Below are 23,659 nucleotides of genomic sequence, written 5' to 3' on the forward strand. Positions count from 1 at the left end.
GTATTGCGCAATAGCAAGAAATATCCAATAGCACAATATTGCGCAATAGCAAGAAATTGTCAATTGTACAGTATTGCGCAATAGCAAGAAATATTTAATAGCACAGGATTGTGCAAAAGAAGATACTTCCTATAAATTGCTTATTTCTTGACCAATTTCAATGGGGTTTTATTCTTGATTTCATGGGGTTCTTTAATATGCTGAATATAACCGTGTATTTAGTTTTTGGATTTTGGGCCCCGTTTTTAAATTGGTCCACATTGAGGTCCAAAGGGTCCAAAATTAAACTTTGTTTGATTTCATCAAAAATTGAATTATTGGGGTTCTTTGATATGCCGAATCTAACTGTGTATTTAGATTCTTAAATTTTGGTTCCGTTTTCAAATTGGTCTACATTAAGGTCCAAAGGGTCCAAAATTAAACTTAGTTTGATTTTAACAAAAATTGAATTCTTCGGGTTCTTTGATATGCTGAATCTAAACATGTATTTAGATTTTTGATTATGGGCCCAGTTTTCAAGTTGGTCCAAATCGGGGTCCAAAATTAAACTTTGTTTGATTTCAACAAAAATTGAATATATGGGGTTCTTTGATATGCTGAATCTAACCATGTATTTAGATTTTTGATTTTTGGGCCCCGTTATCAACTTTGTCCACATTGAGGTCAAAAGGGTCCAAAATTAAACTTTGTTTGATTTCATCAAAAATTGAATTATTGGGGTTCTTTGATATGCTGAATCTAACTGTGTATTTAGATTCTTAAATTTTGGTTCCGTTTTCAAATTGGTCTACATTAAGGTCGAAAGGGTCCAAAATTAAACTTAGTTTGATTTTAACAAAAATTGAATTCTTCGGGTTCTTTGATATGCTGAATCTAAACATGTATTTAGATTTTTGATTATGGGCCCAGTTTTCAAGTTGGTCCAAATCGGGGTCCAAAATTAAACTTTGTTTGATTTCAACAAAAATTGAATATATGGGGTTCTTTGATATGCTGAATCTAACCATGTATTTAGATTTTTGATTTTTGGGCCCCGTTATCAACTTTGTCCACATTGAGGTCAAAAGGGTCCGAAATTAAACTTTGTTTGATTTCATCAAAAATTGAATTCTTGGGGTTCTTTGATATGCTGAATCTAACCATGTATTTAGATTTTGGATATTGGACCATAATAGGTGAATGTCCAATTTAAAATTTTTAAGTTCTTAGACCACATTCAATCTGTGTTAGAAACCTATGCTGTGTCAAATATTTAATCACAATCCAAATCCAAAGCTGTATCAAGCTTGAATGTTGTGTCCATACTTCCCCCAACTGTTCAGGGTTCGACCTCTGCGGTCGTATCAAGCTGCGCCCTGCGGAGCATTTTATTTAAAAAATATAATAAAGAGTATGGGTCACCGTGCTATTTTTGTCCCCCGCGTTTCGGGGGACATGGAAACACCAGGCATACGTCCGTCCGGTCTTGTTAGCGCTCTCACATGTACAGTTCTTGCCAGATTTTTTTGAAACTTATATCATAGGTTTATATCAGCAATGTCTTGGACAAGTTAGAAAATCAGTGCTGATCAATTATTAAGCCCCACCTACGATAGTAGAGGGGCATTATGTTTTTCGGTGTGTGCGTCCGTTTGTTCGATCGTTCGTTCGTTCGTCCGTCCGTCTGTCCCGCTTCAGGTTAAAGTTTTTGGTCTAGGTAGTTTTTGATGAAGTTGAATTACAATCAACTTGAAACTTAGTACACATGTTCCCTATGATATGATCTTTCTAATTTTAATATCAAATTATAGAGTTTTGACCCCAATTTCCCGGTCCACTGAACATAGAAAATGATAGTGCGAGTGGGGCATCTGTGTACTATGGACACATTCTTGTTTTTAAAAGAGTTATGCCCCTTAGAAACATTAATTATATAGAAAATTGCATTGTTAGCGCTCTCATGTGTACAATTCTATCCAGATTTTTATGAAACTTATATCATAGGTTTATATTAGCAATGTCTTGGACGAGTTCGAAAATCAGTGACGATCAATTATTTTTAAAAGAGTTATGTCCCTAGAAAATATTGATTATATGGAAAATTGCATTGTTAGCGCTCTCATGCGTACAATTCTTTCCAGAATTTTATGAAATTTATATCATAGGTTTATATCAGAATGTCTTTGACACTTTCGAAAATAAGTGCTGATCAAGTATTTTTAACGAGTTATGCCCCTTGGAAAAATAAATTATAACAGAAATCGCATTGCATTTACTCTGAATCCTTTATTTCTCTAAGATACATTTGTATTTATAAATTGTTTTAAAGAACAAAAAAAAAAGTGTTTTTTTTTAGTTATTGCCCCTGTACCTAGGAAAGATAGTAGTTAATAAATCAGTCTGAATAATGCAATAAATCACATATTTATCTTTATTCAAATAAACAGTCTAACCCATTATTTGCCACTCTGTCTCAAAATTTGCAGATTTAAGAAAAGAACTAGACCTATTGTGAACTGCTATTTTACAATCCAAGATGGCGGTATACCATTGATCTACCTTAGGTAAGGGCTCCAGTACTTCATCAATACCAAATGTCTATTCTTCGTCATATAAGGTTAAGATGATAGTTATGCCCACGCAGTAGCGGAGGGGGCATTAAGTTTTACCCTTGTCCGTCTGTACGTACGTCCGTCCATACGTCCGTCCGTACGTCCCAAAATTGGTTTCCGAGTTTGCCTCAACCAAATGTTATGAAACTTATACACAATGCTTATTACCACAAAACACAGATCAAGTTTGAATTTTGGTGGCGTCACTTTAACTGTTCTAGAGTTATGCCCCTTTATAAATGGAAAAATTGCAAAATTTTTAGTTTCCGTTCTCTAACTTAAGTTTTGCCTCAACCAAATGTTATGAAACTTATACACAATGCTTATTATCACAAACATAGATCAAATTTGAATTTTGGTGGCGTCACTTTAACCGTTCTAGAGTTATGCCCCTTTATAAATGGAAAAATTGCAAAATTTTTATTTTCTTCTAAATATCAAGTAATTTTTATTAAAATTGGAGTTATCTTCCTTTGTCCATGATTTTAGTTGAATCAACTACAATCAATGCTTTATACAATGCAATGTTTAATTTTGACTTCCACTGATAAAACACAGATCAAGTTGAATTTGGGTAGTGTCACTTTAACCATTATTGAGTTATGCCCCTTTATAAATCGAAAGATTGCAAAATTTTTAGTTTCCATTCTGTAACTTAAGTTTGCCCCAACCAAACATTATGAAACCTATACACAATATTCATTACCACAAAACTCAGATCAAGTTCAAATTTGGGTAGCGTCACTTTTACCGTTCTTCAGTTATGTCCCTTTATAAGTATATGATATGCAAGCAGGGGCATCATCTGTGGACACATGTGGACACTATCCACATTTTTATACGACCACAAAAAAAATTTTGGGATCGTATAATGGTATGATGTCGTCGTCGTCCGAAGACACATTGGTTTCCAGACAATAACTTTAGTTTAAGTGAATGGATCTCTATGGTCCCAACCGTTTAGGAATTCGGGGTCCAAAAGGGGCCAAAACAAGCATTTTTCTAGTTTCAGGATAATAACTTGTGTATAAGTATTTCAATTTCTCCGAAATTGTACCACAATGTTTAATACCACAAGTAAAAGGTTGGGATTCATTTTAGGGGTTATGGGGCCAACAGTTTAGGAATTAAGGACCAAAAAGGGGCCAAAAACAAGCATTTTTCTAGTTTCCAGACAATAACTTGTGTGTAAGTGTATGGATCTCTCTGACATTGTACCACAAGGTTCCATATAACAAAGGGAAGGCTGTGATTGAGTTTGGGGTTAATTGCCCCAAACATGTAGGAATTAGGGGCCAAAAAGGGCCAAAAACAAGCATTTTCTAGTTTCCAGACAATAACTTGTGTTTAAGTGTATGGATCTCTCTGAAATTGTACTACAATGTTCCATACTACAAAGGAAAGGCTGGGATTGAGTTTTGGGGTTATTGCTCCAAGGGGGGTTTTTAAAAGTTGGTGGGGGGTGGGGGATTTTTTTTCAAAATTTTTCAAATTTCGAATTTTTGAAAAGTTTCAAGAAGAAATCTTCAATTGCACAGTATTGTGCAATAGATTTGTAAGATCTTTGACCACATTTATTTTGTGTCAGAAACCTATATTATGTCAAAATTTGATCACAATCCGAATTCAGACAGTATCAAGCTTGAATATTGTGTCCAAATTTGCCCAAACTGTTCAGGGTTCGACCTCTGCAGTTGTATCAGGCTGCGCTCAGCGAGGCATTTTATTTTAGTATGGTTTAAAAAAATATTTATCAATATACCAGGCTTGCAATTTTATATTTTAGACATGTGTATCATCTACATAAGGCTCATCAGTGGCACTTGAATAAAAACTCCTGTCTTTTAAAATTTTATACAAGCCTTGGCTATTAAATGGAATTTCAGTTTATTTTGTTTTGATGGTTTTGACTTAGTTTTAAAGTGTTCTGATCCTTGCTTGTCTGAAAAGTTGTTGTCACCAACAATACTGTGTGCATTGTCAAAAATTAAAAAGCATTTTTGACAGGTAAGTATTGTAGTTTTAATATTTATAAAAATTGGAATGTTATTCGACGCTTAACATTGATGTTTAACAACAATTTTGATGAGTATTTACAGATTGGGTATGTTTTAGAAAAAAGGTATGTTTTTGTTTCACTAATGGCTAATTCTAATGTTAACAAGACAACTTTTCCTACATTTATACATATATTCATAAAATAAAAATGCTATTTAGCTCTCTACACTTCTGTTGAAGACAGTCTAGATACAACAGAGGTAAAAGAGGTCGTGCCCTCTTAAAGAGCCTTTTTTTTGCCTAAAAAATGCATTACCAAATCAGGTGACTTTGGATGAGAGATCTTTAAAATGTCATGACTATTCACAGAATTTATGTTAATAATAATATCATTTTTGTAATATCAATATACTTAGTTTGTGACGAAAACAAATACAAAACATAATATAGCAAAGAAACAACAATTCTATAATAAATGAACACAGGGAAAAAATTATAAGACTTCTACCCACCCTCAGTTCTAATGACTGTTTATAAAGGAGCCAATTTATGCAGTTATTGTAATATCATTGAAAACTAATTCTTGAACAAATATACATTTATTCATTAATTTATGTATTACATGTTCAGAGATTCATGTGTGTCATTTATTCAACTCAAAGTTCTCATTAGTAGTTTTGATATTGTGAATTTTAGTGGAGAGTTGAGAACTTTTACGAAATGGCATTCGTGAGAAATAAATTTAATGGAAATTGTCCTGCTTCATTGGCTTCAAAGGAAATCTGTAACCAAAATTAATTTATTTATAAGAAAATACATAGATATGATTTCTGAAAAGACAGCAGGCCCTATTTCTGCTTTCGGGGCTCTCGGAGGCCAAGTGGTCTAAGTAGTCGAACTACTGTATAACTAGCCTGTCAACACTGAGGTTGCAAGTTCAAATCCCGCACGTGGCAGGTGCGCTTGACTCCAATCTTAATTGATGAGGATTGTCAGTTTTCCTACCGAAGGTCGGTGGTTCTCTCTTGGAACTCCGGCTTCCTCCACCAATAAAAACTGAACGCCACGAAATAGCACAATAGTGCTAAAAATGGCGTTAAACACCAATCAATCAATCTATTTCTGCTTTCAGTCAATAGTATTTGTATGAAGCATAATTAACTGCTTTCATTTTTATTCTTTGCAAGTATAATATAATTGTTATTTCAGTATATTAACAGAAATCTGTTGATAAATATTTTACAAAGCTTGTGATTCTAATAAAGATTTTCATTAGAGAAAGGTGATTTGTAGATAGTTGGTTCTTGAAGTCCAAGCTGCACAGAGAAGTTGTAGAGATGCTTAACGTCAAGTAAGTAAAGCCACCACTTTGACTGCTCAACAGATTGGTCATGTACCTCATGCCTCAAAACATAATTAGTATATGTTGATATAGCACTGAACATTTTCTATTCTGCCTCATATGCAGCATTAAAAAAACCGCATGCAAACACAAAAGGCGTGGAATTTTATGAATGGAATATTAAGAATTGGAATTAAAGTGCATCTAATGTATTTTATCGACGCTTTTTTACCTTAATTCTATACATTTATAGACCATTTTCATAAAATTTCTATTGATTGTATCTCTTAAATGGTACTTATTTTATTTTTGTCGCGGAAGCAAGACATAGCGATACTACATTCCATGGTAGGCGTCGATCGTCGGTGTCGTCAACATAAGGTTCAGTCTGTGGTTAAAGTTTGTTTAGACATTCATAATGTTGTCAAACCTTCATGGAATTTTATGTGACCACTGAATATAGAAAGTTGAACTTGGTGACTACTAAAACTGGAAAGTTGAAGCCGTTTGCCTGGACATTCAGTCCTGCAAGTGTAGACATTCAGAATAAAAATAAAAGATATATCATCATACATAGTGTTAAATTTATAATTTCTTATGGTCAGGCGGTGGCATCATTTGTGTCTTACAGATAGCGAAACAATTTCAAGTTGTACTTTTAACATCACTGTTTGTCAAAACTAAAGTATGTGGAACTAAAAGGGGGACATCGTCTATATCTAGTTTAGATATTCATATGCATTTAAACGAGTTCCAAATGCGTTCAAAATTTCATAAAAGTCTGAAACGTATACTTTGCCTTATCTTTGAAATAATAGCGGTTGCCGTTGTAACCGAGAACTTTAATCTGAAAACAGTGATCTTGTGGTAGCGCATGTCCAAATAAGAATATTAACTATATCTTTTCTTGAGATACAAAAAAACGACGAGGAAGCATTTAATGGCCTGCTTATTAGAGCAAGTACTGTCGCAAAATAGAACAAAATGACTTTGACAAATGGTAATAATAGTTATCAAAGGTACCAGGATTATAATTTAACAGACGCGCGTTTCGTCTACATAAGACTCATCAGTGTCGCTCAGATCAAAATAGTTATAAAGCCAAACAAGTACAAAGTTGAAGAGCATTGAACCAAAATTCCAAAACGTTGTGCCAAATACGGCTAAGGTAATCTATTCCTGGGATAAGAAAATCCTTAGTTTTTTCGAAAAATTCAAAGTTTTGTAACAGGAAATTTATAACAAATGACCATATAATTGATATTCATGTCATCACCGAAGTTCTGACTACTGGGCTGGTGATACCCTCGGTGACGAAACGTCCACCAGCAGTGGCATCGACCCAGTTAATAAACTAACAATGTTTAAAATACTGCACCAAACTTTAACAGCCTTTTAGAATATGAATTTGATATTATTAATCTAAATTTTCAGTTATGTAGAGTGCACTCTAAATTTTGTGATTTGACATTTTTGCCGAGCCTGCGACTTTTGTCGCAAAAACGAGACATAGCGATCCTACATTCCGTCGTCGGCGTCGTCGTCGGCGGTGTCCACAAATATTCACTCTGTGGTTAAAGTTTTAGAAATGTTAATAGCTTTCTTAAACTATCCTAGATTTGTACCAAACTTGGTCAGAAGATTGTTTATAATCATAAGATAGTATCCAGAAGTAAATTTTGTAAAAAAAATAATCCTGTTTATCCGTATTTTACTTATAAATGGACTTAGTTTTTCTGACAGGTAACATTACATTCACTCTGTGGTTAAAATTTTAGAATTTTTTATAACTTTCTTAAAATATCCTGGATTTCTACCAAACTTGGACAGAAGCTTGTTTATGATCATAAGATAGTATCCAGAAGTAAATTTTGTAAAAAAAATAATCCTGTTTATCCGTATTTTACTTATAAATGGACTTAGTTTTTCTGCCAGTTAACATTACATTCACTCTGTGGTTAAAGTTTTAAAATTTTAATAACTTTTTTAAACTATCCAGGATTTGTACCAAACTTGGACAGAAGCTTGTTTATGATCAAAAGCTAGTATCTAGAATGAAATTTTGTAAAAATTTATTCCCTGTTTTTTCCGTATATTGCTTATAAATTGACTTAGTTTTTCTTCCAGTTAACATTACATACAGTCTGCAGTTAAAGTTTTTAAAACATTTATTATATTCATAAACCACCTGGATTTGTACCAAACTTGGACAGAAGCTTCTTACAATCAAAAGATAGTATCTAGAAGAAAATTTTTAATAATCTTTTCCCCATTTTTGTTGAACCTGCGACTTTTGTCGCATAAGCGAGACATAGCGATCCTACATTCCGTCGTCGTCTGAATTAAGGGACAAATCATCAAGCAATGTAAAAATTATCTTCTTTATCGTTTGTTCATTCAATAAATTTATGTTTCAACTCTTTTATAAATCTATAGATTTGATTACATTCTGTATTCATTTTTTACAAGCATAACTTTTTTTCATACATTTCAAACGTTTTATCTCATTAACTGTAAATCTATTATGTGCATTCCCCTATCACACTGAAAACATAGACAACAGCAAAAGTAGGCGAGACACTGGGTTCCGCGGAACCCTTACGAATTTTTTCTCTTAAAACTAAGTCAATATATCTCGGAAAAAGGCAAAAAACAAAAAAGAAGATAAAACGTGAAAAACTGCTCAGCATCTGACCACAGACCCACTCCCTCTATTATAATGCCTCCTTTTAAATAAAGGCAACAGTAGTATACCGCTGTTCAATAGTCATAAATCGATTAAGCGAAAACAAATCCGGGTTACAATCTAAAACACAAGTACTGTCGCAAAAAAGAAAAAAAATACTTTGACAAATGATGGTAATAGACTGAATAAAGGCAACAGTAGTATACCGCTGTTCAAAAGTCATAAATCGATTGAGAGAACACAAATCCGGGTTACAAACTTCAACCGAAGGAAACACATCAACTATAAGAGGAAAACAAAGGAACAACAGAAACACTGAAGTGCAACAAAAACAATCGCCAACATACATAGAAACGAACTATTTGATAACAACCGCCATATTCGTGACTTGGTACAGGACATTTTAAGAAAAAATGATGGGTTGAACCTGGTTTTATGGCTAGCCAAACCTCCCGCTTATATGGCAATGTTAAAAAATATCGCTAAAATGACAACACTACGTGACAGAAATACAGCACAAACAAACGCAAGAACACTCAGCACAGAGAAACGCATCAGTAAATAATATAATAGTCGTTACAACATGTAAACCATGTTCAAAAGACTTCACCAAAACTGAACAGTCTTTTAGAATGTGAATTTGATATTACTTTTGTGATTTGACAATTTTTCTCTTAAACCAAGTCGAAATTATCTCAGATCAAGGCAAAAAAGTATATGCTTTATCCTTTATGCTCCCATGATTTCCTAAATTGACACATGGACAACTTTAGTACCAAAGTCATTTTGAGCTTATCCCCTGACTTGCAAACTTTCAGAGAATAACTTTAAACCACTGCTCATCGCTAATCGATTGATAGAGTTTGGATAGACGATCAGAGCTTTATGATGTATTTTGCAATTAATGTTATGGCTTTCAACTTAAATCTCTGATGGTTTCAATCCATCCCTGTGTCGAAGCAAATGACAAAGTTTTTGTGATTCATTCATGCCAAATCATTTGAGGTTGTAAATAAAATATTTGCAACATAATGTTACGTTTTCCTCTCTGAGGTCCGATGGATAGCGGCTCATCCCAACCACTCAGCACATAGTCTATGCCCCCTCCTCATAATGTTTATATTAAAATCCAACTAAACAGTCGTATGGGTCCAGCATTTAAACTTTTCTGTCAATTATACATAACCTTTATGCTTTTAACAGTACAATACAATAATTTTATTGCCAATTAATTACGCTTCAAATAACAAAGTAATTAATATGAATTTTACAACTAATTTGCTGACTCATTATTTGTTTAAAAACAGTAAAATGAAATAAATAATAATGTAAAGTTGGTAAAAAAAGAAATATGCACATTGTGCTATAAGGCAGACATTATAAATTGTAAAGTGGTATAAGTTTAGTAACCCAAAATTCAAGTTCTACCATGGGAACAAGGAAGTGCATATAAAACAAACCTACACAATCACCATATTTGTAATGGCTAAATCGGTTAAATCAGCCAGTATAATGACGATGCACAAGTTCCAGTTTCCTACCACTTTTGTAGAGGACTAGGGACTAAATGGAAATGTGAGGAATGTGATGTTTTTATGTGTAGTTCCTGCAAAGAGAAAGTTCACGGAAAACTGAAATAATCTTCTCAAAGCCATGAAATTGTTTCGATTTATGATACTCCAAACAATACGCTTGCTTGGAAGGAAATTGCATCTGATGTAGTTACTTCGGTTTTCAATTCGTATGCTACTTCTGTTCCAGCGGTTTCTTGCTTGTTATGTTCAAATGATGATATAGTATACATTCTCTACAACATTAAACCAACGAAATGCCAATTTATTAAAGGAAAACTACTGAAGGCATCCATTAGGATACTAGAATCGTATGATCATCCAATGTTTGACATTACTCTAAATCGGAACGACGAATTACTTTCCACTTATTTATCTACAGAAGAAGAATGCCCTGTTCGCATGATTTTGTCGGGTGAAATTAGAACCGTTTTGAATCATAAACCGATGCGATTAACGTTTTACATATAAACAGAGATAACGAATTAATATGCGGTTTAAGAGAACAAGGGCCAGTATTTCCAGTGCATGATTTTTCCGTCCGTCAAATTGTAATATTTGGAAGTGACTACCGACGAAATATTACTTTGGAAAATGATACTAAGGGCAGGAAGCTCTTTATGTGCTCTACTCGTATCCGCACGGATTCGAAAAAAACATTATGTACGTGGTTGATATGGAGAATACAGACTGGACTGGAAAGCTACTAGCGGTAGACAGAACCGGGCGTTTAAAATTTTCATACAGAGGACCGCCTAGTCTAGTAGAAACAAGACCGACATCGTTGGCTGTAACACCAACAGACATCATCATACTGCTAGACTATATTAACAATGCTTTACATGCTTTGAATACAAAGGGAAATCTCCTTGCGTTACAGTTTCTAAACGAGTTTAATATAGAAAAATCCCAAACAATATGTGTTGACAATGAGGGATTTCTGCTTATCGGATGTAAACGAAATGAAAGTAAAAATGGAAAAATTCATGTCGTAAAGATTGCAGACCGTTTTGTGTGATGATTAGACTATATATGTGGGATTATTTGATAACTTTATCAAGAATTATTTAAGGATTGCTGTGAATAGGTTTACCGTCACCTTTAATTATTAACTAATTGCATAATTACTTCATAATAAATTACAGAGTTTATTGTAAAAAGTCACATCTCACGAAGAGCTTAATGACAACCATTTTTAGTAAATAAATGGAAAAGAGGGGGGGGGGGGGGAAGGTAGTGGGAGAACTTGAGAAAAGCGAACCAATGTTGGAAATCATATTGGAAAAAGGGAAAGAAAGGTTGGTGCATGAAAAATTGGGAAAATACAGATAAGACACCTTTGTAAACAGGAGATTAATCAAGCTTATATCTAAATTACAAAATAAATCCAAACATCTGATTGGCAGGTATAATATTCATTGCCATATAAGCGGGAGGTTTGGCTAGCCATAAAACCAGGTTCAACCCACCATTTTTTCTTAAAATGTCCTGTACCAAGTCAGGAATATAGCAGTTGTTATCAATAGTCCGTTTCTATGTATGTTGGCGTTTGTTTTGTTGCAGTTCAGTGTTTCTGTTGTTCCTTATAGTTGATGTATTTCCCTCGGTTTTAGTCTGTAACCCGGATTTGTTTTCTCTTAATCGATTTATGACTATTGAACAGCGGTATACTACTGCTGCCTTTATACATAAAATGCAACTTTATTCTAACAAATTTCAAGTGTTGGCAGATGGCAGAAGAGCCCATAAATACATATTCGAAATTCTATATATGATTTATCTTGTGAAACTGGTTAAATTGTTGGATCATTACCAGTTAAATTTTGATTTACGTATAAGATAAATTTGAGTAGAAAAGCATCCCAGCAGCTTTATTTCAGTACATGTTTTGGACTTTTTACTCCAATATTAAATAAACTTGCTTTATTTCATACATTTACATCGAGTTAGTTTAGTTTCTGTCCTTTGGCCTGGCATTTTTGTACTAAAGAAACACAAAATTGGGAAGAGTTAATGAAAGAGCACTTTGTTATTATACATGATTATCACAACTTTACATATTAACAACTTGTAGATGAGGCTAAGGTGTTATTTCTTTTGGTGCACATAAGCATGCAGGACCATTTTTACAGCTTGTAAAAGATTTGTAAAAAATATTGAATACAAATCTTAAACTTATGTCTCCACAGTTTTCTTAGTTCAATTCTAACGATTAAAGAAGTAAAATGGCATGTGTACTTAAAGAGGTTTCTACAGGGGATAACCTGAAGGTTTTGCCCACTCCAACTGTGGACTAGTGGAAAAGATAGAACTAACGTGATCTGTAGAGTATCTCAATTGTTTTGCTATTGAGGGGAAATTTGGTGTTGATAGCAGATTTAAATATATATTCACAAAATTTCTAGACTCTTGGTCTATTCAAGGATTGATGTACTACATATACACTTTTCTATTAAAGACAATTGTGTGATCACCTTTACATGTCTTTTGGTTATTTGCATCGTTATGCTGCCTGATTGATATATATTGGCCCTCTCTTTTTATTCATACTAATATTACTATATATTATTGTATAATTAGATAAGCATTCATAGTTTTACAGATTTTCATTAATCCAATGTTGTGTGATCTACTTTTGATTGCTTATTCTTCATAAGACTTGTACTTAATCCACATTAGGTAATTTATGATGTTTTGTTATGTATATGATTAATAGACATAATATAGTGCTATGTATTATAATAAATGTTATTAATATATAATAATAATTTTAAATGATTAAATCAGAAAATTTGTTTGCAAACAAGTTGATTATTTACCCAGAAAAACGCCTTGCTCGGAAGTACCCGATACTTCTATTATTTACATGATTAAGGTTTAATAAGAAAACTTAAACTGTCTTAATTGTTATCCAGAAATTTTAAAATGTTATCCATTGATGCCATTGTTTAATTCAAAACATATGGTAAAACTCTGTTAAGTATTTTCAGTAATACTGAAGACTTTAATTGCAGTCAAAACGGGGTTTCGAGTGACCTTTCAGCCTTTTCAGTATTTATTGATAATTACGATGAAGTACCAACAAAACACTGTAGAAATAGACTGATTAGAACTTAGAAGATTGATCAGTATTGTATTTATTATTGCTGTAAGTTTCAAAAGTTTAGTGATAATCTGAACCCGGGATAACTTCTTACTAAGCCTTTTCATATCAATTAAAATTAAATTGATAATTTCAGTTTAAATTATATTTAGTAGTGTCAGTGGACCCTCTAATGTAATTCTAACACCACCCAAAACGTTCAAAGATCATCTTGACAATGTATTGCCAGTGGCGGGTACAGTTTGGAGCACAGCTGTTGTTTCTCCCTTAAATGAGAAAAATATAATTTTTCTTTTATAAAAACATCAAAAAACATTTCGACCTCGTTCCGCTCAGCAAAATTATTATGGTTACACCCTCATAACCTCATATCCTAGATCGTCCCCTATATGCCATCCTCTTCTATTTGTACTAGGTTATTGAGTAACGTGTGTTTCATTTCATTTCATTCACATTTTGTAAATAACATAAAAAAAGCGTTTTACTGAGAGTATGTTTCATTATACCACAGGACAGCACTTCATATTTCTTACACAAGGATTTTTGTGGGAGTTTGATTGTATAAAATGTTGTTAATATGTAATATATTTGTTATTAAAATATGATTATGTCACAAACAAATATTGTGCATTTGTCAAAATAGATTACAAATGTTTTTGTCAGTTTGATCTGTGTTTGTTATTTTACTTTGTGATGTATTATCAGTATATTGATTGGAGGGGATTGTGGCACATGGAGTTCTCTTTCTTTGATCCACGGTATATTGATATGAGGTGTTGCGGAACTTGGAGTTCTCTGTAGTTGGTCAACATTTACTCGCATAAAGTAATTCAGACTATTACCACTTAAGTAGGGGCTCAAGTCCTTTCTTGATACCAAATGTCTATTATTCGCCAAATAAGGTCATGATGATAGTTAAAGTATGTTTTTTGTTGAGCCTGTGATATTCATTTCGCGAAATCGAGACATAGCGATCATAGATTCCGTCATCGGCGTCAATATTTAGGTTCAGTCTAAGATTAAAGACATCAACAACTTTGTCAAACCTACATGGAGTTTTATGATATTTGGACAGAAGCTTATTTATGACCAAAAGACAGTATCCAGAGCAAAATTTTTAAAATATTTATTTTCATTTTTCCATATTTTACTGATAAATGGACTTTGTTTTTTTTTACAGTTAACATTCAGATTCAGTCTGAGGTTAAAGTTTTTCAGTCATCAATAACTTTGTCAAACCTTCATGGAATTTTATGAAGATTGGAAAGAAGCTTGTTTATGAACAAAAGACAGCATCCAGGGCGAAATTTCGAAAATATTTATTTTCATTTTTCCGTATTTTACTGATAAATGAACTTAGTTTTTCTTTACAGTTAATAAGAAGATACAGTCTGGGGTTTAAGTTTGTTACACATCAATTACTTTGTCAAACCTTCATATAGTTTTATGAAACTTTGGCAGAGGTCTCAAGCAAACCTTTGAAAATATATTTTTTTCATTTTTAGTGGGTTTTTTTGATAGATGGACTTACCCGGTAGTTTTTTTTACAGATAACATTTACATACAGTCTGGGATCACATGGTAAATTTAATTTGTAAACCTTCATGGATTGTTATGAAACTTGGACAGAAGCTAATCTTCAAGACCAAGAAAAAGCACATAAAGAAAAGTTTGATTTTTTTTTTTTAAATTCTGTATTTTACTGATAAATGGACTTTTAAGTCAACATTACACTTTTACACTGACAGCAGCAATCGCAGGCGAGGCACAGGGTTCCGCGGAACCCCTTACCAATTTAAAAAAAAACTCATCAAAGACACCAGGCTTATAGTTTGGTACGCTGACCCTTGTATAGTCTACATAAGACTCATGAGTTGCAATCGAATCAAAACATCAGTCTTTTGAAATCTTTACACAAGCCATAGCTATAAAATGTAATTTCTGTTTGTTTTGATTGAATGGTTTTGATATAGTTTTAAGTGCTTTGGTTCTTGCTTGTCTGAAAAATTGCTGTCACCAAAAATACTGTGCATTGTCAAAAATGAAAAAAAAACATTTCTGACAGGTAAGAATTGTTGTTTTCATATTTATAAAAATCTGAATGTTATTCAGAGATACACAGACTCACAGTGCTGTTTGACAGCAATTTCGATCAGATATGATTTTAATAGTAAAAGAGTGATTTTTTTGTTTCATTCTAGGCAAATTTGAATGTTAACAAGACAAGGTAATATATATAAAGACTTCTGTACAATTTTCATATATACATATATCTATTAAATTCAAATGATATTCATCACTATACATTACTGTTGAACACAGTTAAGATACAACACCACAAAAGAGGGTTTCCATAAGGGCCGCACCATATTTGGCCTAAAAAATGAAGCATTACCAAATCAGGTGATTTTGGTTAAAAAAAAGTTGGTAGCACATGCAAGTACCTGCATAAATATTTACTTGAGAACCTAATCATATAGAAACTAAGTTCTTTGTGTCTATCGTTTTTATTGTCCCCTGCGTAACGCGTTGCGGGGGACATAGAAATACCGGGCGTCCGTCCGTCCGTCTGTCCGTCCGTCCGGTCTTGTTATCGCTCTCACGGGTACAGTTCTTGCCAGATTTTTATAAAACTTATACTATAGGTTAATATCAGCAATATCTCGGACAAGTTCTATAATGGTGGACGATCGACTTTTTTAAAAAGAGTTATGCATCTTGGAAATATTAAATTTATGGAAAATGGCCTTGCTAGCGCTCTCACGGGTACAATTCTTGCCAGATTTTTATAAAACTTATACTATAGGTTAATATCAGCAATATCTCGGACAAGTTCTATAATGGTGGACGATCGACTTTTTTTAAAAGAGTTATGCCCATGGGAAATATTAAATTTATGGAAAATGGCCTCGTTAGCGCTCTTACGGGTACAATTCTTGCCAGATTTTTATAAAACTTATACTATAGGTTAATATCAGCAATATCTCGGACAGGGTTTATAATGGTGGACGATCGACTTTTTTTAAAAGAGTTATGCCCATTGGAAATATTAGATTTATGGAAAATGGTTTCGTTAGCGCTCTCACGGGTACAATTCTTGCCAGATTTTTATAAAACTTATACTATAGGTTAATATCAGCAATATCTCGGACAAGTTCTATAATGGTGGCCGATCGACTTTTTTTTAAAGAGTTATGCCCCTTGGAAATATAAAATATGTGCAACGCGAGGGACATTGGAACTCTGTTCTTTTATTTGAGGTGTTTTTTGTGCCTGTCCAAAGTCAGGAGCCTTCTATTCAGTGGTGTCGTTGTTTATTTCTGTGTGTGTCGAATTTTTTATGTCCCTGTCGTAGGCAAAGGGGGCATTAAGTGTTACCCTTGACCTTCCGTCCGTCCCATTTTCGTTTCCGCACTCTTACTTACGTTTGCCTCATGCAAACTTTATGAAACTCATAAACAATGCTACATACCATATCACACAGACAGAGTTTGCATTTGGGCAGTGAGTAGCTTACCGTTCTAGGGTTATGCCCCTTTATAATTTGGAAAATTACAATTTTTTTCGTTTCCACACTCTTACTTAAGTTTGCATCATGCAAATTTCATGAAACTCTTACACAATGCTAAGAACCAAAAATGCCAGACAGAATTCGAATTTGGGCAGTGAGCCGCTTCTCGTTCTAGAGTTTTGCCCCTTTATAAATTAAAAAAACGCAAATTTTTCCGTTTCCGCACTCTTACTTAAGTTTGCCTCATGCAAATTTTATGAAACTCATATACAATACTAAGAACCTAAACTGCTAGACAGAGTTTGAATTTGGGCAGTGAGTCCCTTATCGTTTTAGAGTTATGCCCCTTTTTAACTTGGAAAATTGCAAAGCTTGAGCAGGGGCATTCGTTTCCTCAGACACATTCTTCCTTTATTTTCATTAATTGTATTGTTATAAATTAGGCTGTTAGTTTCTCGTTTGAATTGTTTCACATTTTTCAAGTCAAGGCCTTTTATAGGTGACCTTACGGTATGGGTTTTTCTCATCGTTGAAGGCTGAATGGTGACCTACCATTGGTTATATCTTCGTCTTTTGAATTCTGATGGAAAGTTGTCTCTAATTGCAATCATGCTACATCTCCTTATTTTTGTCTCGCCTTGACGGAGTCAAAAAGCGAGGCCTTTTATACTTACCTAATCACAAACTAGCTTTTTGACTCCATCAAGGCGAGACAAAGGTCATTGTCTATTGACTTAAAACTTTTGCATAGTTTACATGTTGAAGTTTGTGATTAGGTCAGTTTAAGGGGAACCACTTATGATAAGTCAATGATATTTAGTATGCAGTTGTACATGTATCAGCATTGGCATATCTTATATCTCAGATACTATTTGGCCCTGGTCCTTCAGTCATGGTCCATTGACTTTTGAGTATTGAGTATTGTGCATACTTTACATGATAAATTATTGCTATTTTAATTTCAATATTTGCATTTTGCCATCAAAATTAAATGCAGGTAAGACATATCTTTGTGTCAACAGTTTATTATGCTAAAACTAATTGTAAAGAAATTACAAAATCTGTACAAAAAAAAGGTGGAGAAGCCAGCCCATCTTTTCTGCGATGTTAAAACTGCAGTCATTGTAATATTGTTGAAAAGTAACTCTAAAACAAATATAAATTGAAAGCTTAATCAAAATTTAAAATTAAGTACAAAAAAGGCTCTGTCCTTGTACATGTTTTTTTTTGTGGTAGAATATTACCATAAAAGATAGGATGTGAAATACCTGAACGTATAAGATGTCTGCACGTTGATTTATATTAACAAATGATGTCCTTGTACCGATGATAAAATGTAGTAAGTGTTAACTAATTGGTTTCATATATCAGAAATAAAATTTAGTTCGTTGTCCGTTCATGAATATTCATGACATGTGACCATTCGTTTGCACTTAAAACCCGTGCGGTCATCTTTCTGACCATCGACTCTCGCTATAGCCTAAAGAAGAGACACGTGTATTATGTCTGAAGAAGAAATTTCGGTAGTTGAACAAATGGACGAAAGTCAACTTTTAAAAGAAGACGACAGTGATCTTTCAACAGCTGATGCAGTTTCTTTATTTAATAGTTCTTTGAATAAAGCTCTACAAAGACAGAAAAGTGAAATTTTGTCGGAGTTCAAGAAGACACAAGTAAGCTCTGTAAATTCAAATACACGCACTATCACCAGCGGTCAATCCTCTACTATTGCTTCCCAGCCTCCGGTTTTTGATTTTAGACAAGAAGGGATTAAGATTCAGTTCAATTTCAACACTGACCGTATTTCAGCTTTGAGAAGAATTGAACATTTGCTAAATTCCGAGTCACTCAACCAAACACTTGATCTACAGTCTATTGTTAAAACTGAACTTGACACTTTAAGCCAGCGCAATAAGATTTTGAAAATTGCAGATCGCCATGGGTGGGATACCGTTCATGAATATCTGGACGATCCTCTTGCTGACAGTGTTGAAGATGCTTCAAAACTACGAACTGCCGTTTTCAGAGCTACCCGTAAGCGTACAGTTAACAAGCCTTACAGCGGAGGTGGTGGCAGAGGAGGCTTTAATGCTAGAGACTTTTTTCGTGGCTTCAGCAAAGAATCTAGGCCCAGAAATGACAACTACAGTCAGCAAAACAACTTCCAGCAGCAGTACAACGACGGACTGTGCTTTTACTGTAAAAGGCCAGGTCACACTGCCCGATTCTGTCCCTACAAACGACGTACATTCAGCAGTACCAAGTCAGCACCAGCCACTATTACAAGTGCACCACCCCTGTCTTAATGAAAAAGTTGAGTATGATATAGAATTTAAAAGTTATGAATACACTGATGGAAATAAGACTGTGAAAAATCGATTAAAAGATCATGTTCAGTTTTGGGAAGATAGTTTAAAGCCTTCTGAATTAGTTTTAAGCACTGTAAAATTTGGTTACGTTATTCCTTTTATTCAAGAACCTCCATCAGTTTATTTGAATAATAACAGATCAGCATTTAATAATTCTTCATTTGTTTTGAAAGCTATTACAGATTTAAAAATGAATGGCTGTATCACTGAAGTTTCAAATAAACCTTATGTAATAAATCCTCTGACTGTAGCTATTAGTGATACGAAGAAAGAGAGATTAGTTTTAGATCTGAGACACGTTAACAAATATGTACAAAAACAGAAAATAAAATTTGAAGGCGTTAAAGAGGCCAAGCAATACGCAAAAAAGGGTTTTTTCATGTTTAAATTCGATTTACGTTCTGGTTATCATCACATTAATATACATCCAGAACATCAGAAATTTCTAGGTTTTTCCTGGGTAATTGATGGACAAGAAAGATATTTCATTTTCTCAGTTTTACCTTTTGGACTATCTTCTGCTGGACATATTTTTACTAAAGTTGTTCGTACATTAGTTAATTTTTGGAGATAACAAAGTTTCCCGATCATTGTGTATTTGGACAACGGATGGGCTTGTGATAACAAGGAAAGGTGTTTACGTATGTCAAAATCTGTTTTACATACTTTATTGAAATCTGGGTTTTTACCAAATTTTGAAAAATCTATTTTTTCACCAGTGCAAAAATTAGACTGGTTAGGTTTTTCATGGGATCTAATATCTGGTGTTATTGAAGTTCCCTACAATAAAATTGAAAAAATACAGTTCAAAATCGAAAAAATTCTTTCAGATAATCGTTCAACTGCTAGAAATTTGGCATGTGTTCTCGGGAAGATTATATCTTTGATTCCAGCTTTTGGTAACATTTGCCAATTGATGACACGTAATTTATGCATGTCTGTTTGCCAGAGAAATACTTGGGACTCGTATTTTGAAATTCCCACCCAAGTCAAAATCGAACTGGAATTTTGGAAAAGTAATTGTGAATATATACCAAATTTATTAGTGTGTCCTATACACAAGATTCCAGAACGAATTATTTTTTCCGATGCCAGTATGTATGCTGGAGCAGGTTTTATCGATGGCAATGTTTTACAAATTGCTCATAATATGTTTAGTGAACAAGAAAGACTTAAGAGCTCCACTTGGAGAGAGTTGAAATCTTTTGAGTTTCTTTTAGAAAGTATGTTTGCACAGTTAACAGGAAAACTTGTAAAAATTTATACTGGCAATCAAAATGTCGTGCATATATGCAAAGTGGGTAGCATGAAGCCTGATTTACATGAACTTGCTATGAATATTTATACAATTTGCATAGTTAATAGTATAACGATTGAAGTTGAGTGGATCCCAAGATCGGAAAACGTACAAGCAGATTACTATAGTAGAATTTTTGATTTTGATGACTGGGCTGTGTCCGACAGCGTTTTTAGTTTGTTTAATAACAGATGGGGAAAATTTACTTTTGACAGATTTGTAGACGATAAAAATCATAAGATTGCTCGATTTAATTCAAAGTTTTGGGTTCCTGGAACTCTAGGAGTCGACGCTTTCGCTTTCGACTGGTCAGGAAAAACAATTGGATTGTGCCCCCGGTTGGGTTAGTTTGCCGAGTACTAAATCATATGTTAACTTGTCGAGCAAAAGGTGTATTGATAGATCCTAAATGGACGTCTGCTTTGTTTTGGCCTATGGTTTGGAACAACACGGAAAATAAATTTTACGATTTTATTACAGATTTTGTTGAATTTGATCGTCCAAAACATTTCTTTTTATCTGGTTCAGACAAAGACAGTGTGTTCGCTCAATCCCCATTCATCAGTAACGTCCTCGTTTGTAAACTTGATTGTTCATCATAGGAGGTCACATTCTTTTGTACGGTTCAGTGCACTTTTTTACTATCGGTTGTAAATTTATTACTACAAGGTAAAATAAACGTGTCTAGGTAACTACTACGGAATGGACCATACGATTACATCTGTATACATTATTAGTTATATAAATTGATAGAATGGAGATGCATCTTGTGCAGTTTATGTTTGAGAAGCACCTTGTGCAGTTTATGATTGAGAAGCACCTTGTGCGGTTGAAGTACAAAAAATGCATCTTGTGCGGTACCTTGAGTGGTTTAACAGTAAGAATGCACCTTGTGCGGTTAAAAAATGAAATATGCATAGTGTGCGGTTATTGGATAAAAATGCACATCGTGCAGTTGTTAAAGATGCACTTTGCATGATTGTTATGTTATTATGATGCATTTTGATTTTTTAGCTAAGTTGTTGTGTTTAGTTCTATTTATGTTTCATTATTACAGGGCAGTGTAACATGGAGGGAAATTTCTCAGTTTGCGGATTCAAATCAACAATTTATTGGATGTGAAAAAAGCATTTTCAATATTGTGAGAAGCAGTAAAGCAATTTCTACAAATAAAAAGTATGATGTGTATTTCAAAAAATTTAAAGAATGGTGTGTTACATATAAAGTTATTCCGTTGCCCGCAAGTGTATCATCTGTTGCAGTTTATATTAGTGGCCTTGTACAGCAATCCGTATCTGAGTCAGTTTTATTAGCTCATTTTTATAGCATAAAGTGGTATCATGATTTCAATTTAGTGTATAATCCGTGCGAAGACAAGCTTATTCAGATGATGATTGAAGGAGCGAAGAAAATCCTTGGTAAACCAATATTGAAAAAAGAATCAATTACAGCAGATCATTTACAGAAGATAGTAGACAAAATTGGCATTGATCGTTCTCATTTGCCGAATGTTAGAATTTGTACAATGATGTTAGTTGGTTATGCAGGATTTTTACGCTACAGTGAGATTGCAAATTTAAAGATGTCTAACATAAAAATTTTTGACACTTATGTTTCTTTGAATATTGAATCCGGGAAAACTGATATATATAGAAGGGAAAATAATGTTATAATTTCTAGAACAAATTTGTCTACCTGTCCAGTAGTCTGGTTATTGACATACATTAATTTAGCTAAACTGTCTTCAGATTCTGATGAATATGTTCATGTGTTTTCCGTTCTGTTAGATTTTTGAAGTCAACAAATTCTTATAAGTTAGCAGAAGTTAATCGTCCTTTAACTTATACAAGAGCTAGGGAATTATTCTTGGGCACATTATCTGCGATTGGTCTTGATTGTAAACTATTTTGTCTACATAGTTTGCGCAGCGGTGGTGCCACTGCTGCTGCAAGATATGGTGTTTCTGATCGTTTAATTAAAGAACATGGAAGGTGGCGTACCGATTTTGCTAGAGACGGTTATATCAAAGATTCTGTTAAAAAGCAACTAACGGTTTCGTCAAATCTTGGTATATAACGAGTTATAAGACATTTTTTCTTTTGGTGTTATTATTTACTCACATTATTCAGCTCACGTACACCATTACTTGACTATTTTCCCTTTGTCTCGAGGTTATAGCGAGTAGCACACCTACATTTAATCTTTTGTTCTTTGTTAAGGCCATAGAATATAATTACTTTATATTCGGACGAACGTAGTGAGGGAGAATATAAATAAAATTTAGTTCGTTGTCCGTTCATGAATATTCATGACATGTGACCATTCGTTTGCACTTAAAACCCGTGCGGTCATCTTTCTGACCATCGACTCTCGCTATAGCCTAAAGAAGAGACACGTGTATTCACGGATGATTTAATGTATATTTGTATTTGTAATTATGATTACTATAATTATCATGTTTATATTTGATACATAAGATATAGAATTAAAGGTTATAGCGAGTAGCACACCTACATTTAATCTTTTGTTCTTTGTTAAGGCCATAGAATATAATTACTTTATATTCGGACGAACGTAGTGAGGGAGAATATAAATACATGTGAGTAATTTATTCAAACAATTCTTAATATTACTAAAAGGAAAACATATGGTCACGGTTACCTGATGAGGATAGGCCTAGGTCCAATAAAAGGTGTTTCGGTTAAGGTCGTATGGTCCATACGACCTTAACCGAAACACCTTTTATATTATAAGGAACACAGACTCAGCTCTGTGATTCTTTTCTAAGAATACACACACTATTTGAATAACAAGCATGTATGAGTTTCTTTAAAAGTACAAAAATAAATGCTGGAAAAAGTATTCCATAACAAAACATTATCATCATACATTGAGTAAACCAATTCTATATAAATAGATATAAGAAGATGTGGTATGAGTGCCAATGAGACAACTCTCCATCCAAGTCAAAATTTATAAAAGTAAACCATTATAGGTCACAATACGGTCTTCAACACGGAGCCTTGGCTCATACAGAACAGTAAGCTATAAAGGGCCCCTAAAATAACGTGTGTAAAACCATTCAAACGGGAAAACCAACGGTCTAATCTATATAAAAAACAAGATACGAGAAACACTTATGAACCACATCAACAAACGACAACTACTGAACATCAGATTCCTGACTTAGG

At 33.7% G+C, this 23,659-nt stretch overlaps 1 protein-coding gene across 1 annotated transcript; it reads left to right on the forward strand.

The window, feature by feature from the left end:
- Positions 1-18,177: 18,177 nt before the first annotated feature.
- LOC127726763 (uncharacterized) lies at positions 18,178-22,263 on the forward strand. The gene is made up of 2 exons (XM_052234218.1): positions 18,178-19,115; positions 21,526-22,263. Exons 1-2 carry the CDS (start codon positions 18,741-18,743, stop codon positions 22,261-22,263), a joined length of 1,113 nt encoding a protein of 370 aa, XP_052090178.1. The 5' UTR covers positions 18,178-18,740.
- Positions 22,264-23,659: the final 1,396 nt, after the last annotated feature.

Source organism: Mytilus californianus, unplaced genomic scaffold, assembly GCF_021869535.1.
Source record: "Mytilus californianus isolate M0D057914Y unplaced genomic scaffold, xbMytCali1.0.p SCAF_18, whole genome shotgun sequence".
Lineage (NCBI taxonomy): Eukaryota > Metazoa > Mollusca > Bivalvia > Mytilida > Mytilidae > Mytilus > Mytilus californianus.